General features: G+C 40.7%; 1 protein-coding gene across 5 annotated transcripts in view; it reads left to right on the forward strand.

Moving 5' to 3' along the window:
- ASH1L (ASH1 like histone lysine methyltransferase) overlaps positions 1–18636 on the forward strand; it is a 234754-nt gene that overhangs the window by 41111 nt on the left and 175007 nt on the right. For all 5 annotated transcript variants that reach the window (XM_030824301.1, XM_030824299.1, XM_030824300.1 and 2 more), the window contains one exon: positions 1931–2449. In XM_030824301.1, coding sequence (XP_030680161.1) covers positions 2030–2449 — 420 coding nt within the window. In that variant the 5' untranslated portion in view covers positions 1931–2029. The remainder of the gene's footprint in view (positions 1–1930; positions 2450–18636) is intronic.

An 18636-nucleotide genomic window follows, 5' to 3' on the forward strand; every position in this document is an offset into this window, starting at 1 on the left:
TGCTAATTTCTGTACTTTTTTTTTTTTTGAGACGGAGTCTCGCTCTGTCGCCCAGGCTGGAGTGCAGTGGCACAATCTCAGCTCACTGCAAGCTCCACCTCCCGGGTTCACGCCATTCTCCTGCCTCAGCCTCTCCGAGTAGCTGGGACTACAGGCGCCTGCCCGCCACCACGCCCGGCTAATTTTTTTTTGTATTTTTTAGTAGAGACAGGGTTTCACCGTGGTCTCGATCTCCTGACCTCGTGATCTGCCCGCCTCGGCCTCCCAAAGTGCTGGGATTACAAGCGTGAGCCACCGCGCCCGGCCGTACTTTTTTAGAGACAGGATTTTGCCATGTTGCCCAGTCTGGTCTCAAACTCCTGGGCTCAAAGAGTCCACCCACCTCAGCGCCTGAAAGTGCTGGGATTATAAGTATGAGCCACCATGCCTGGACAAGAATCTTACTCTCTTGTTGGAATGAAAAGTCTCAGGGCACATAGTTTAAAATAATCTACTTCATAAATGGAACTTTCTAAGGGGTAAGATGTTCTCCGTTTTCCAGATACTAGTTCTAGATCTTGAGTCAGACCCTATGTTTGACATGAAGACTAGTCTGCCAGTCTTCAAGAATACTGACTTGTTTTGTTTTGGTTTTATTAATACATTCAGTAGTCTCTGGCTGGGCACAGTGGCTCACACCCGTAATCCTAGCACTTTGGGAGGCCAAGGCAGGCAGATCACCTGAGGTCAGGCATTCAAGACCAGCCTGGCCAATATGGTGAAACCCCGTCTCTACTAAAAATACAAAAATTAGCCGGGTGAGTGTGGTGGCTTGTGCCTGTAATGCCCGATACTCGGGAAGCTGAGGCAGGAGAATCTCTTGAACCCAGGAGACGCAGGTTGCAGTGAACCGAGATCGTGCCACTGCACTCCAGCCTGGGCGACAGAGCAAGACTCCATCTCAAAAAAAAAAAAAAAAATTTCACTAGTCTCCCTAATGATTATATGGTAATCTGGTTTCCTGAGGATCTTTATATTTAAAATGGGGGTGCCTTGTGGAGATTCTCAGATTAGGTGTATCACCTATTGTAAAATAATAAATTAGCACGCTAGTTTTAAAACATTTTGTGTATTTGGGGAATTGACACATGCCTACTGAGTATTTGCTATTAGGAAAACTTGTAAAAATAAATTGCTGATTTTTAAAGTTCTTATAACAACAGTGATTATTTGTATAAATATTTGCTTAATGTTTGCCCTTCTCACTAGAGTATAAACCTCAAAATTTAGGAACTGGGTTCATTTTGTTGAATACTGTATTTTCAGAGTGTAGCATGATGCCTGGCGTATGATAGGTGTTTGGAAATATTTTTTGAATGGACAAGTGAATGAATTCAGAGTTGAATTGTATCCTAGCAATAAAGATAATATCTGCATAAGTTCCTGCATCAGAGAGCCCTAACCTCAAAAAGCCTGATAATCTCTTCTAAAAGTTTAGAATACTGAAACCAGCCTGAGATAATTTAAAAAGAATTTTTATAGGTACATAGCATGTTTAAATATTTATGGGGTGAATGAGATATGTTGATGCAGGCATACAATGTGTAATAATCCCATCATAGTCAATGGAGTATCAAAAAAGATGAAATTATTTTTATTTTAGGCAATGTTTGCTTGACTGTAAGTTTCAGAAGCTTCTTGGTGATTCTTAAATTTGCATTTGCACCATACCACTATGGCTTGTTTATGATATCTGTAGAATGATAAACTTATTCTGAATTTTAAATGTATTTATAACTAAATGGATTTAAATCTATTTTGAATTAACGTTTTGATCTGATTTTTTTTGGGTAGTTGTTGACTTCCTTGTTGTCTTCCCTTATACCCATTACTTATGTTAATCAATAGTTGCCTCTTTTCTGATAAATTTTTGTTATGATCTGTTCTGCAGAGAAAGATGCTGGTTTCAAGTTTTGGAGATCCCTGTTTTTTATGGAACACAGTTCTGTAAAATTTTCATAAGATTCCTTGGCAATAACATACGCTTGTGATGGACCCTAGAAATACTGCTATGTTAGGATTGGGTTCTGATTCCGAAGGTTTTTCAAGAAAGAGTCCTTCTGCCATCAGTACTGGCACATTGGTCAGTAAGAGAGAAGTAGAGCTAGAAAAAAACACAAAGGAGGAAGAGGACCTTCGCAAACGGAATCGAGAAAGAAACATCGAAGCTGGGAAAGATGATGGTTTGACTGATGCACAGCAACAGTTTTCAGTGAAAGAAACAAACTTTTCAGAGGGAAATTTAAAATTGAAAATTGGCCTCCAGGCTAAGAGAACTAAAAAACCTCCAAAGAACTTGGAGAACTATGTATGTCGACCTGCCATAAAAACAACTATTAAGCACCCAAGGAAAGCACTTAAAAGTGGAAAGATGACGGAAGAAAAGAATGAACACTGTCCTTCAAAACGAGTAAGTAGAATTCCTAACAATATGTGGTTATTGACAATATTTTCATTTCCCTATTAATTTTTATCCTATGTATGTATTTCCGGGAGTTTGATTGTCATCTTTCTATGTTATTTCCAGATAGTTTGTTTTTGTGAGCCTTAAAGTAAGCCCCGAGGCTTGTCAAAGATGTAAGTTAATAGCATAACCATGTACGTATTTGTACTTGTAAAATTATTTAAAAAATTTATTTTTTTTTTTTGAGATTAAGTTTTGCTCTTGTCGTCCAGGCTGGAGTGCAATGGCGTGATCTCGGCTCATGGCAACCTCTGCCTTCTGGGTTCAAGCAGTTCTCCTGCCTCAGTCTCCCGAGTACTTGGGATTACAGGCGCCCACCACCACACCTAGCTAATTTTGTGTTTTTAGTAGAAACGGGGTTTCACCATGTTGGCCAGGCTGGTCTCAAATTCCTGACCCCGGGTGATCTTTGCACCTCGGCCTCCCAGAGTGCTGGGATTACAGGCGTGAGCCACCACGCCTGACCTATTTATGCAATTTTTAAAGGCAAAACTCCAAAATGCTGGGATTACAGGTGTAAGCTACTGTGTCTGACCGAAAAAAGATAAATCTTTATTGAGATATGATTCACATACCATACAGTTCACCCATTTAAATTCAGTGATTTTTAGGGTATTTCATTATTAGCTTTAAAAATTTATGTAAAATCATTTCTTTCTTTCTTTTTTTTTTTTTTTTTTTTGAGACAGAGTCTGGCTCTGTGGCCCAGGCTGGAGTGCAGTGGCGCGATCTTGGCTCACTGCAAGACTGCAGGCTCCGCCTCCCGAGTTTACGCCATTCTGCGTCAGCTTCCCGAGTAGCTGGGACTTGACAGACGCCTGCCACAACGCCCGGCTAATTTTTTTGTATTTTTAGTAGAGATGGGGTTTCACTGTGTTAGCCAGGATGGTCTCAATCTCCTGACCTCGTGATCTGCCCGCCTCGGCCTCCCAAAGTGCTGGGGTTACAGGTGTGAGCCACCATGCCTGGCCTTTTTTTTTTTTTTGAGACGGAGTCTCACTCTGTCACCCAGGCTGGAGTGCAGTGGTGTGATCTCGGCTCACCGCAACCCCCGCCTCCCGGGTTCAAGCGGTTCTCCTGCCTCAGCCTCCTGAGTAGCTGGGATTAGAGGCGCCCACCACCACACCCAGCTAATTTTTGTATTTTTAGTAGAGATGAGGTTTCACCATGTTGGCCAGGCTGGTCTCAAACTCCTGACCTCAGGTGATCCACCCACCTCAGCCTACCAAAGTACTGGGATTACAGGTGTGAGCCACTGCGTCCAGCCAAAATAATTTATTTCTAAACCTTTTTCATTTCCCAAATTAAAACTCCATAACCATTAAATAATATCTTCCATTTCTTCTGTCTCCAGCGACTGGTAATATCTAATGTACTTGCTGGGCGTGGTAGCTCACGCCTGTAATCCCAGCACTTTGGCATGCTGAGGCAGGCGGATCACCTGAGGTCAGGAGTTTGAGAGCAGCCTGGCCAACATGATGAAACCCCGTCTCTACTAAAAATACAAAAAATTAACTGGCCATGATGGCAGGTGCCTGTAACCCCAGCCCTTGGGAGGCTGAGGCAGGAGAATCGCTTGAATCCAGGAGGCAGAGGTTGCAGTGAGCTCAGGTTGTGTCACTGCACTCCAGCCTGGGCAACAAAAGCGAAACTCCATCTCACCCCCCAAAAAATTCTAATATACTTTTAGCAACTGTAAAGTTGCCTATTCTAGCTAACTCATATAGGTGTAATCATACAATATTTGTTATTGTATGATTGTATGATATTTGTCTGGCTTATTTCATTTACCAGAATGTCCTCAAGGTGCAACCATGTTGTAGCATGTGCCAAAACTTCATTCCTTTTCATGGCTGAATAATCCATTGTGTGGATATACCACTTTGTTTTTATTTATTTATTTATTTTTTGAGATGGAGTTTCGCTCTTGTTGCCCAGGCTGGAGTGCAATGGCGCGATCTTGGCTCATGGCAGTCTCCGCCTCCAGGGTTCAAGCAATTCTCCTGCCTCAGCCTCTTGAGTAGCTGGGATTACAGGCATGTGCCACCATTCCCGGCTAATTTTTGTATTTTTTAGTAGAGGTGGGGTTTCTCCATGTTGCTCAGGCTGGTCTCAAACTCCTGTCCTCAGGTGATCCGCCCACCTCTGCTTTCCAAAGTGCTGGGATGACAGGCGTGAGCCACCACACCCGGCCACCATTTTATTTTTTATCCATTCATCTCTTGATGGAATCTTGGTTCACATCCACTATTTGGCTATTATGAATAATGCTACAGTGAATGTTGCCATACAGTTATCTGTTCAAGTTCCTGCTTTGAATTTTTGGATATTTACTTGGGAATAGAATTGCTGGGTCATATGGTAATTATTTATTTAGCTCTTTCAGGAACTGTACACTTTTACAGTGGCTATACTGTTTCATATCCCATCAGCAATGCATGAGTTTTTGATTTCTGTGAGTCTTCATGAGGTTTTCTTAATTTTTATTCCCTCCTTCTCTCCCTCCCTCCCTCCATTCCTTCCTCTCCCTTCCTGTCTCCCCTCTACCTCTCCCGCTCCCTCTCTCTGCCTCTCCCCCCTCTTCCCTCCCCTTCCTTTCCTTTTCTTCCTTCCCTTCTCTCTCTTTCCTTCCTCCCACTGGCCCCCCCCCCACCCCCGTTCTCAAGCTGTAGCACATTGTGGTTTTTGATTTGCATTTTCTTAATGACTAATGATGTTGAACAATTTTTCATGTGCTTATTGGCCATTTGTGTATCTTCTTTGAAGAAATGTTTGTTCAAATTATTTGACTACTTTTGAATTGTGTTTTGTTGTTGAATTGTCCAGGTTCTTTATATAATCTGTATATAGGATTTTAAAAATATTTTCTCTCATTCTGTGGATAGTCTTTTCATTTCCTTTTGTGTCCTCTGATGCAAAAAAAAGTTTTCAATTTTGATGAAAACCGGGTCCAATTTATTTTTTCCTTTATCGCCTGTATTTTTAGTGTCATATCCTAGAAATCACTGCCAAATCCAATGTTGTGAAAGTCTCCCCCCTGTGTTTTCCTAAGGGTTTTATTGTTTTAGCTCTTACATTTAGATCTGTGATCCATTTTGAGTTTAAGTTTTGTATATGGTTTAAAGTAAGGGTCTAGCTTCGTTCCTTTACATGATACTCAGTTTTCTCAGCATCATTTCTTGAAGAGAGAGTATCTTTTCTTCATTGAATGGTTTTGTCACCTTTGTTAAAGAAATTATTGGCCATATATGTGAGAGTTTATTTTAGGACTCTTCCTTTCCATTCCATTGGTCCATATGTCTGTCTTTCTGCAAGTACCACACTGTTTTCATTACTGTAGCTTTGTAGTAAGTTCTTTGTTTGTTTGTTTGTTTGTTTTAGATGGAGTCTTACTCTGTCACCCAGGCTGGAGTACAGTGGCATGATCTCGGCTTGAGACCGCAGCCTCTGCCTCCTGGGTTCAAGTGATTCTCCTGCCTCCTGCCTCAGCCTCCCAAGTAGCTGTGATTACAGGTGCCCACTACCACGCCCAGCTAATTTTTGTACTTTTAGTAGAGACAGGGTTTCACCATGTTGGCCAGGCTGGTCTCAAACTCCTGAGCTCAAATGATCTGCCTGCCTCGGCCTCCCATAATGCTGGGATTACAGGTGTGAGCCACTGTGCCTTTCCTGTTTGTTTTTAAAGAGAGAGGGTCTTGCTCCGTCATCCAGGCTAGGCTACTCATGCAGCCTCAAACTCCTGGGCTCAAGTGATCCTCCTGCCTTGGTCTCCCAAAGTGATGGGATTATAAGCATGAGCCATCATGGCTGGCCTGTAGTAAGTTGAAGTCAGAAAGTGTGAGTCTTCCAACTTTGTTCTTTTTCAAAATTGTTTTGGCTATTTGGGGTTCCTTGAGATTCCATATAGATTTTAGGATGGGGTTTTCTGTTTCTTTAAACAATAATGTTGGGATTTTGATAGAAATTACATTGAATCTGCAGATCACTTTAGGTAGTGTTGTCATCTTAATATGAAGTCTTGAAATCCAGGAATGTGGGATGTCTTTTCTCTATTTAAGATTTCCTTAATTTCTTTCAGCAATATTTTATAAAATTTGTGGTGTTCAAGCCTTTCACCTCCTTAAATTTATTCCTGTGTATTTTATTTTTTGATGCTATTGCAACCAGAATTGTTTTAAATTTACTTTTCAGATTGCTTATTGTAAATATATAGAAATACAACTAATTTTTTTAATTATTATTTTTAATTTTTTTTTAGAGACAGGGTCTTGCTCTGCTGCCCATGCTGGAGGGGCAGTGGCATAGCTCATTGTAGCCCCAAACTCCTGGACTCAAGCAATCTTCCTGCCTTAGCCTCCTTTTATTTATTTTAATAAAAAATTATTTTTGTAGAGATGGAGTCTTGCTATTTTGCCCAAGCTGGTCTTAAACTTCTGACCTCAATGATCCTCCTTCCTTGGCCTCCCAAAGTGATGGGCTTACACGTGTGAGCCACTGTGTTGGCCACAACTGATTTTGGCATGTAGGTTTTTTATCCTGCAACTTTGCTGAATTCATTTATTAGCTTGAACAATTTGTTGATGTTTTAGGGTTTTCTACATAATAAAACTGTGTCGTCTGCCAACAGAGATAATTCAGTATTTTAATATATGCCTCAGGTATTTCTTACATTCCAGCAGATTTGGGAAACGCTAGGTTTACTTACTGTGAAATGAGAGTGAGTTATTTTCTGTTCAGTGAGTTAGCTACTGAAAGTAGTGTTTGTCTACTGAAATATTATATATAATTTTTTTCATATTTTTAAAATTATAAACTCCCAATGGCCATTACTGAATAGGTTACATACAGTGTTTTGAATGTGGTCAAGCAACCTCTTTAGTGGTCCTTACCGGCAGAGCTTAAACAACTAGTAAACTGAAAGTAGTAGTCGCTGGTACTATAGCAGGAAGACAATAAAAGAAGAGGAAAACAGAACGATAGAAGGCAGTGTAAGAAACAAGAGGAAAGGATGATGATAAACTGCCATCAGGCTACCTCAAAGGATAAAGTTTTCTGTCCATAATCCATGCTAGTATAGTATGTAGGCTAATGTCCAAGTTATATTGATATATATGTATATATAGGTTGGTGCAAAAATAATTGCAGTTTTGGACCATGAATTTTTTTTTTTTTTTGGCAGAGTCTCCTTTTGTTGCCCAGGCTGGAGTGGAGTGCAGTGGCTTGATATCGGCTCACTGCAGCCTCCGCCTCCTGGGTTAAGGCAATTCTCCTGCCTCAGCCTCCTGAGTAGCTGGGATTACAGGTGCTTGCCACCATACCTGGCTAATTTTTGTATTTTTAGTAGAGATGAGGTTTCACCATGTTGGCCAGGATGGTCTCGAACTCCTGACCTCAGGTGATATGCCTGCCTCAGCCTTCCAAAGTGCTGGGATTATAGGAGTGGGTCCTTGTGTCCGGCCATTGACCATGAATTTTAAATCATTATAACTAGGCTCAAACACATCTTTATTAATCAAAATAGGAACCATTACAATAAAAATTTGTGCCAAAAAGAAATCAGTTTGTTTAATTCTGTAGCATAAAAATCTATGCTTCTGGATTCGACAAACTCTTGGGAAGGACTTTATGCATCCTGCTGGTTGTGGAAGCAGTTGCCCTGCAAAAAGTTGTTGAGATGCTTGAAGAAGTGGTAGTTGGTTGACGAGAGGTCAGTTGAATATGGCAGATGAGGCAAAACTTAGTAGTCCAATTTGCTGAGCATACGTCTCAGATGTAATGGTTTCGCTGGCATTCGGAAAGGTATAGTGGATCAGACCGGCAGCAGACCACCAAACGGTGACCATGACCTTTTTTGGTGCAAGTTTGGCTTTGAAAAGTGCTTTGGAGCTTCTTCTGGGTCCAACCACTGATCTGATTGTTGCCGGTTGTCATATAAAATCCACTTTTTGTCACACATCACAGTCTGAGAAATTTTTCCTTGTGGTGTGTAAAATGCCAAATGACTGTAGAATGGTTGAAATTGAGTTCCTCGGCAACTTCTCGTGTAGTTACAAGAGGATCAGTTTCGATGATTGCTCTCAGTCGTTGTGAACTTCTGACAGCCAGCCACTGTGCTTCTTATCTTCAAGGCTCTTATGTCCTTTGCAAAACTTCCTGAACCACCGCTGTACTGTACATTCATTAGCAGTTCCTGGGCCAAATGCGTTGTTGATGTTGCAAATTGTCTCCGCTGCTTTATGACCCATTTTAAACCCAAATAAGAAAATCACTTGAATTTGCTTTTAGTCTAACATTTCCATAGTCTAAAATAAATATAAAATAAACAGCAAGTAATAAGTCATTGGCAAAAAAACATAAAGTGAGAAATGCGCATTAAAATGATATATAACATAACCACATTTAAGAACATATTCCAATATCAAGTGGCAAATTTCAACAGTGCAAAAACTGTAGTTACTTTTACACCAGTATTACCTGTTGTATTTATAATTTATAACAATTATATAGTTTTAAAAAATAAATGTGTGTATATGTATGTATATGCATATATATAAACTGTGGTAGGCTGCATATAACCTGAACTTTTCCATTTTAACCATTTGTAAGTGTATAATTTTGTGGCATTAGGTAGGTAGATGCACTTTTTGTGCAACCATCCCTACCCATCAGCTCTGGAACTTTTTTTGACATTTTCCAGCTGACACTCTATTAACTCTTCATTCTCCCTCCTGCAGCCCCTAGTGAAACCACTATTCTACTTTCTGTCTCTGAATTTGACTACTGTAATTACCACATATAAGTAGAATCATACAATATTTGTCCTTAGGTAACTGCCTTATTTCCCTTAGCATAATGTTCTCAAGGTTGTCCATCTTGGAGTATGTCAGAGTTGCTTTCGTTTTTAAGGCTGAATAATATTCCAGTGTATGTATATACCAAATTTTGTTCATTCTATGGATATGTCACATTCAGAAGCTGTTTGTGAATTTTTAGGTTAATATGATTGTCAACTATTAATTTCTAGATTTGTTTAGCTGTTACTTTTCTGGGTAGTATTTTACTAGATAAGTTAATCTAGTCCATCTATGGATGGACACTGGTATTGCTTCCAGCTTTTAACAGTTGTGACTAATGCTGAACATGTGTGTAGAAATATCTGAGTCCCTGCTTTCACGTCTTTTGGGTATATATGTTCAAGTGGAATTTTTGGTCGTATTACAGATTTTTTTGGTAAGAGATTGGGTGTCGCTCTGTCACCTCTTTTTTTTTTGTTTTTTGTTTTTTGTTTTTTGTTTTTTGTTTTTTGATACAGGATCTCACTCCTGTTGCGCTGGCTGGAGTGCAGTGGCGTAATCACAGCTCACTGCAGCCTTGACCTCCTGGGCTCAGATGATTCTGCCATCTCAGCCTCTTGAGTAGCCTGGCTACAGGCATGCACAACCACTCCTGGCTCATTTTTTGTATTTTTAGTAGAGATGGGGGTTTCACCGTGTTGCCCAGGCTGATCTTGAACTCCTGGACTAAAGCAGTCTGTCTGTCTCAGCCTCCCAAAGTGCTGGGATTACAGATGTGAGCCACCGTGCCTGGCTGGGACATTATAATTCTATGTTTAATTTTTTGAAAGAATTAACCATACTGTTTTCCACAGGGGCTGTACAATTTTACATTCCCACCAGGAACTCACAAGTATTCTGGTTCTTCCACATCCTTGGTAACAGTTATTCTGTGTTTTTAAAAAATTATAGCCATCCTAATGTGTAGGAATTACTCATTATATTTATAATTTATAATTCTGTATCTATAGTTTTGTTTGTTTGAGACAGCATCTTGCTATTGCCTAGGTTAGAGTGCAGTGATGTGATTAGGCTCACTGTAGCCTTGACCTTGACCTCCTGGGCTCAAGCAATCCTACCGCCTCAGCATCCCAAGAAGCCGCAGCTACAGGTGTGTGCCACCACACTTCTAATATTTTTATATTTTGTAGAAATGTTGCTCCTTATGTTGCCCAGGCTGGTCTTGAAATCCTGGGCTCAGGTGATCCTCCCATCTCAGCCTCCCAAAGTGCTGGGATTACAAGGTGTCAGCCACCATGCCAGTGAGCCACTGTGCCCAGCTCGATATGTGTTGTTTTTTTTTTTTTAAACATAAGACTAATCGCGGCACTTTGGGAGGCTGAGGCGGGTGGATCACTTGAGGTCAGGAATTCGAGACCAGCCTGACCAACATGGTGAAACCCCATCTCTACTAAAAATATAAAAATTAGCTGGGTGTGGTGGTGGGCGCCTATACCCCCAGCTGCTCAGGTGGCTGAAGCAAGAGAAACTCTTGAACCCAGGAAGTGGAGGTTCAAGAGTGGAGCCAAGATCACACTACTGCACTCCAGCCTGAGTGACAGAGTGAGGCTCCGTCTCCAAAAAAAAAAAAAAAAGAGTCTAAGATCCTTTGCCTTTCTTTTTTTTTTTTAAAGACAGAGTCTCTATCACCCAGGCTTGTGTGCAGTGGCGTGATCTTGGCTCACTGCAACCTCTGCTGCCCAGGTTCAAGCGATTCTCCTGCCTCAGCCTCCCGAGTAGCTGGGATTACAGGTGCGTGCCACCATGCCCTGTGCTGGGATTACAGGCGTGAGCCACCGCACCTGGCCGATCTTTTGCCTTTCTACTTTATCTTCAGTGCTCCAAAAGAAGCAGCCCTGAAGGGGAACTCCTATTGAGATTGTGATAAAGGATAGTATTTTCTCCTTTACTGACAATAGGGAAATAAGAGAATAAGCTGAGATGGGAGGATCACCTGAGCCCAAGATTTCAAGACCAGCCTGGGCAACATAAGGAGCAACATTTCTACAAAATATAAAAATATTAGAAGTGTGGTGGCACACACCTGTAGCCACGGCTTCTTGGGAGGCTGAGGCGGTAGGATTGCTTGAGCCCAGGAGGTCAAGGTCAAGGCTACAGTGAGCCTAATCACATCACTGCACTCCAACCTAGGCAATAGCAAGATGCTGTCTCAAACAAAACTATAGATACAGAATTATAAATTATAATGAGTAATTCCTACACATTAGGATGGCTATAATTTTTTAAAAACACAGAGTAACTGTTACCAAGGATGTGGAAGAACCAGAATACTTGTGAGTTCCTGGTGGGAATGTAAAATTGTACAGCCCCTGTGGAAAACAGTATGGTAATTCTTTCAAAAAATTAAACATAGAATTATAATGTCCCAGCCAGGCACGGTGGCTCACATCTGTAATCCCAGCACTTTGGGAGGCTGAGACGGACAGATTGCTTTAGTCCAGGAGAATAAGAAACAATCTTGGCTGGGCACAGTGGCTCACACCTGTAATCCCAGCACTTTGGGAGGCCCAGGCGGGTGGATCACCTGAGGTCGGGAGTTCAAGACTAGCCTGACCAACATGGAGAAACCCTGTCTCTACTAAAAATACAAAAAGTTAGCTGGACGTGGTGGTGCATGCCTGTAATCCCAGCTACTAGGGAGGCTGAGACAAGAGAATCGCTTGAATCCAGGAGGAAGAGGTTGCGGTGAGCTGAGATCGTGCCATTGCACTCCAGCCTGGGCAACAAGAGCGAAACTCCATCTCAAAAAGAAAAAAAAGAAACAATCTTGCTGGGCATGGTGGCTCACCCTTGTAATCCCAGCAGTTTGGGAGGCCAAGGTGGGTGGATCACAAGGTCAAGAGATCGAGACTATCCTGGCCAACATGGTGAAACCCTGTCTCTACTAAAAATACAGAAATTAGCTGGGTGTGGTGGCTCACGCCTGTAGTCCCAGTGACTCGGGAGGCTGAGGCAGGAGAATCACTTCAGCCTGGGAGGCAGAGGTTGCAGTGAGCCGAGATTGGGCCACTGCACTCCACCCTGTCTCAAAAACAAACAAACAAACAAGAAAGAAACAATCTTGGTTTGTTCATGAAAGAATCTTGATTTGTTTGTGTCCTACTCTTAATTTTAATACCTTGTTAAGGAATAATTGACAGTGGATTGAAGTTTGGAAAGTCTCCAGAGAGGGAATAAAACCTCAGAATCTCCTGAGAGAATCTAGAAAAACATTGTTAAGTATATCAAACTGCAATAATCCCTGTGGGAATTCTGTAGTTTCAGTGTAGTGAAGATGGCTAATGAATTAGACTCAAAAAGAGAATGCCACATTTAGATTACTCTTCTAATGTTTCTTTGCATAAACTTTGGTTCCAGTGAGTTCATAACTGTGGTGGTGTTTTGCAAACAAAGGGAAGCCTGAAGATATTTTCAGTATATTCAAGTGTTCTTTATTTTCTTTAAGAAAAGGTTATTCTGCTTGATGATTTATGTATCACATATCATGGATGGTTAATGCATAGTATGTTATGTCATATTTCATACTTTCATTACTTGGAAATTTTTAATTTATTTTAAAATGTCAGACTCTTATATTTGAGGTTCAAAAGTTGAGAATTTTTAGGTTAATAAAATGATTTTCAACTGTCAATTTCTAGATTTGTTCAGGTGTCATTTTTCTGGGTAATATTTTGCTATATAAAAGTTAATCAGTTTACTTGAAGTGAAAATTTTTATTCTGTATATGTTTACTGTGGCTTCTATCAGCCTGTTTTAGTTAAAAAATAAGACAATTTTAGCTGGATAGTCTGGGTGACAGAGCGAGATCCTGTCTCAAAAAAAAAACGTGTTTTCAGGTTCATCTTCGCTTGGGGAATCATATCACATTAAGAATAAATTGTTGGGAATCAAAGTTGGTACAAAGAAACTTCCAGAAGAGTAACTCCAACATTGCTATCTTTGATATCTTCCAGAAGCATATTTGCACTTACAAACCAGTATGCGTCCCCTACATACATGTTCTTTCCCCATTTTAAAATGTAAACAGTAGCACACTGTACATACTGCTCTGTATCTTTTTTCTATTAAATAGTATATTCTAAAGATTTTTCCATAACAAGACTATGAGAACTTCCTTAGCCCTCGGAAATGTGGCTTCTATAATTTTTTTTTTTTTTTTTTTTGAGACAGCCTTGCTCTGTCGTCCAGGTTTGAGTGCAGGGGTGTGATCTCGGCTCATTGCAACCTCCGCCTCCCGGGTTCAAGCGATTGTCTTGCCTCAGCCTCTTGAGTAGCTGGGATTACAGGTGTGCACCACCATGCCTGGGTAATTTTTGTATTTTTAGTAGAGACTGGGTTTCTGCAAATTGGTCAGGCTGGTCTGGAACTCCTGACGTTGTGATCCGCCTGCCTCAGCCTCTTAAAGTGCTGGGATTATAGGCACGAGCCGCTGAGCCCAGCCTATAATTTTCTTTTTCCAGTTTGTTATTTGTCTTTTGACTTTGGTTATGTTATTTTGCCATGCAGAAATATTTAGCTTTTTACCTGATGTAATTTATAAATCTTTTTAAGGCTTCTGGATTTTTGACGTATCATTAGAAAGATCTTCTTCCTTCGAAGTTTATAAAAGATTTCCTTATGTTGTTTTGCAGATCTTTGTAGTGTTTTATTTATTTATTTATTTATTTTTTTGAGACAGAGTCTCACTCTTTTGCCGAGGCCGGAGTGCAGTGGCACTATCTCGGTTCACTGCAAACTCCGCCTCCTGGGTTCATGCCATTCTCCTGCCTCAGCCTCCCGAGTAGCTGGGACTACAGGCGCCCGCCACCACGCCCGGCTAATTTTTTGTATTTTTAGTAGACACGGGGTTTCACCATGTTAGCCAGGATGGTCTCGATCTCCTGACCTCGTGATCCGCCCGCCTCAGCCTCCCAAAGTGCTGGGATTACAGGCGTGAGCCACCACGCCCGGCCTGTAGTGTTTTATTTTTTAACATATAAATCCTTGATCTATTTGGAGTTTGTTATGGTTTATGAGTTATGGTTCCAAATTTATCTCTTTCCAAATGGCTACATGGTTGTCCCAACACTTACTATTATTACTATCATTTGAGACGGAGTCTCACTCTGTCGCCCAGGCTGGAGTGCAGTGGTGCAATCTCGGCTCACTGCAACCTATGCCTCCTGGGTTCAAGCAGTTCTCCTGCCTCAGCCTCCTGAGTAGCTGGGATTAGAGACACACCATCATGCCCAGCTAATTTTTGTATTTTTAGTAGAGACAGGCTTTCCTCATGTTGGTCAGGCTGGTCTCGAACTCCTAACCTCAGGTGATCGGCCTGCTTTGGCCTCCCAAAGTGCTGGGGATTACAGGCGTGAGCCACCGAGCCCGGCCTCAACACTATTATTAAGGAGTCCTTCTTTACTTCTCTGATTTGAGAGGCTGTTTTGTCATACACTGAATTTCTTTATGTACTTGGTTCTAGTCTGGTTTTCCTTTTAGTATCAATGATGTTTCTGTTTATTTACATTTTGTTTGTTTATTTATTTTTAAGAGTGTGAGTCTTGTCTTTTTTTAACCAGGCTGTGGTGCAGTGGTGTGATCATAGCTCACTGTAACCTTGAACTCCTGGGGATCAAGCTATCTTCCTGTCCCAGCCTGGCAAATCGTTAGGATTACAGGTGTGAGCCATGGCACCTGGCCACCATGATACAGTTTTAAGTATTTTGTTTTATAGGTAGGACTAATCCATTCTCCTAACTTGTATTTTAGTGTGCTCCCTGTACTTTTGCCTATTAATTTATAAACAGTGTAATTTCAGTGAAAATAAATTTTTTTTTCTAGAATGTGGCTGATTATAAAGTTTGTATATTGTTCATCTTTATCTGTGGTTGAATTTGGAGCCTAATTTGATGATGACTACTTTGAGAGGCTTTGACTTTAGTTTTCCAGGAGTTAGGGTATGTTACTGACACCTTTCCTGGGGTCTCTATTTTGCCCCTAGTGCATGACTTGATGCACTTACCCACTGTATTATTGTGCCTATTTGGGTCAGCGCTTTTTATTCTTTTCTTTTGGTCCTGTTGGAGCTTTTTCTTACTCCTATGAGGCAGCAGTGTAAGAAACATATTTTATGCTGGTTTGAGTTATTTTGTTGTAATAGAAGATCTTCACAGTATTTAGCCTAGCATATTGCTAGAAGTAGATATCCCCTGATTGTTTTATAAGAAATAATGTTCATTATTTTATTTTTACTTTTGAGACAGAGTCTCACTCTGTCATACAGGCTGGAGTGCAGTGGTGCAATCTTGGCTCACTGTAATCTCCGCCTTCGGCGTTGAAGTGATTCTTGTGCCTCAGCCTCCTGAGTAGCTGGAATTACAGGTGAATGCCACCATGTCTGGCTAATTTTTGTATTTTTAGTAGAGATGGGGTTTTGCCATGTTGGCTAGGCTGGTCTCGAACTCCTGGCCTCAAGTGATCTGCCTGCTTTGACCTCCAAAGTGCTAGGATTATAGGCATGAGCCACCATGCTTGGACTCATTAATTTTATAGCAGATTTTCTTGTTTTCTTTTTTCCTCCCAAGTGGAAAGAAAAACTTTCTTGTAATTTTTCCCTAAAAATTTATGTTTGGCTTTGATGCAGTTACATGTGGTGTCTGCCATTTCATAAGCTGTCAGAATGGTAATTCATTTTTCTACAGCAGTATTTTAGAAAGTGAACGTAGAGATGGAAGTCACAATATTTACTTGTATTTATCACACAGTAACTTAAAAGGAGATGGAGCAATGGTACATTTCTTTCCAGCATTTAAAGAAAATTCCATTTTTGGAGTTATATAATATGTGATTGTAGTTCATTTAGTATACTTAGCCAAAAAAAAAAAAGTCAAGTATACAAGCTTGCAATAAAAAATTCTACTATATTAGGAAGTCAGAGTTTAGGAGGTACACAAAGGCATTTTGACAAAATGCACAAATGGTGGATACATAACCTTTTTTAAGAGACAGGGTCTTCTTTCAAAGAGGCAGTCTGTTGCCCAAGGCTGTGCAGTGGCATGATCATGGTTCACAGCAGTCTTGGCCCCCATGGGCTTAGGTGATCCTCCCATCTCAGCTTCCGGAATCACTAGGACCACAGGCGTGTGCCACCGCACTTGGCTAATTTTATTTTATTTTTTTTGTAGAGATAGTGTCTTGTTGTGTTGCCCAGGCTGTTCTTGAACTCCTGTGCTGAATCGATCCTCCTGCCTTGCCCTCCCAACATGCTGGGATTACAGGCGTGAGCCACTGCATTTGGTCATATCATTATACCATGTCTCACTATTATGATGACCAGATTACATATTAGTCAAATAGCACTGAAATTTGGTGCTTTGTTGACTAACATTTTTGTCATTGGATAGTTTATTTGATGTTACTTTAGACTAGATGAGTGGATTTCATGAGCACAATGAATTACAAGTAAAATTTATAGCCATAATTATAATTTCCAGTCCAAAAATGGTTTTCTGTTTAGAAAAGAAAATTCTATGCTATTTTAATAGATTTGAGAAGCAGTTCGTTGAAGAAATAATTTTGAATTTCAGTGAAGCGTTTTTTGAGATGGAGTTTCGCTCTTGTTGGCCTGGCTGGAGTGCCATGGTGTGATCTCGGCACACCACAACCTCCACCTCTTGGGTTCAAGCGATTCTCCTGCCTCAGCCTCCTGTGTAGCTGGCATTACAGGCACGCACCACCACGTCTGGCTAATTTTGTATTTTTAATAGACAGGGTTTCTCCATGTTGGTCAGGCTCATTTCGAACTCCTGACCTCAGGTGATCTGCCCGCCTTGGCCTCCCAAAGTGCTGGGATTACAGGCGTGAGCCGCTGCGCCCGGCCTAAGTGATTTTTTTGGAGAATTATTATTACTTTTTAAATAAAATTTGATAAATATTTTTCTTTTTTATAGAAACAGTCTGGCTATGTTGGCCAGACTGGTCTTGAACTCCTGGGGTCAAACGATGCTCCTGCCTCAGCCTCTCAAAGTGCTAGGATTACAGGTGTGAGCCACCATACCCGGCTGAGAATTATTAAAACCCACATGAATCCAAGTGTTAGACTTAAAGCCTGTCCTGGAATTTAAAATTTTATAATGCTATATAACTGGTAGATTAATGTCGTTTCTTTTTCTTTTCTTTTTTTTTTTTTTTTTTTGAGATGGAGTCTCAGTCCATTGCCCAGGCAGTTCAGTGGCATAATCTTGGCCACACTGCAACCTCTACCTCCCAGTTTCAAGCAGTTCTCCCACCTTAGCCTCCCAGGTAGCTGGTACTACAGGCACACACCACCATGCCTGGCTAATTTTTGTATTTTTAGTAGAGACAGGGTTTTGCTATGTTGGCCAGGCTAATCTCGAACTCCTAACCTCAGGTGATCCACCCACTTCAGCCTCCCAAAGTGCTAGGGTTACAGGCGTGAGCCACTGTGCCCAGCCTAATGTTTCTTAAATAAGAAAAATGGATAGTAATAGTGCCTCAGTTCTTGCTCAGTAGAGGTTATTTGCCTGGCAGTTTTTAAAGTGCTACAAACAAGTTCCAATTATTTTGAAATAGAGTTGTTGGAAAAAATTGGTTTGACATTACTTAGGTTTTGGATTTTTTTCCTTTGTATTTGTTAGATAATAATAGTGTGTTAACATATACACCATGGAATACTATGCAGCCATGAAAAAGGATGAGTTCATGTCATTTGTAGGGACATAGATGAAGCTGGAAACCATCATTCTGAGCAAACTATTGCAAGGGCAGAAAACCAAACACCGCATGTTCTCACTCATAGGTGGGAATTGAACAATGAGAACACTTGGCCACAGGGTGGGAAACATCACACATCGGGGCCTGTCATGGGGTGGGGGCAGGGGGGAGGGATAGCATTAGGAGATATACCTAATATAAATGACGAGTTAACGGATGCAGCACACTAACATGGCACATGGATACATATGTAACAAACCTGCACGTTTTGCACATGTACCCTAGAACTTAAAGTATAATAAAAAATAATAATAATAATAGTGTGTTAGGTTTTCTAGATAATAATAGTTCCTTTAAATTATACCCTATTTTAAGTTAGCCCAGTTTTCTATAAATGTATATATTTTAAATTGAGATTTAATTCAAATACCATAAAATTTATCCTTTTAAAATGTACAGTTCAGTGTTTTTATTTTTATTTATTTTATTTTTTTATTTTTTTTTTGAGACGGAGTCTCACTCGTCGCCCAGGCTGGAGTTCAGTGGCACGATCTCGGCTCACTGCAA

This window comes from Nomascus leucogenys, chromosome 12 (genome assembly GCF_006542625.1).
Source record: "Nomascus leucogenys isolate Asia chromosome 12, Asia_NLE_v1, whole genome shotgun sequence".
NCBI classification, from domain to species: domain Eukaryota; kingdom Metazoa; phylum Chordata; class Mammalia; order Primates; family Hylobatidae; genus Nomascus; species Nomascus leucogenys.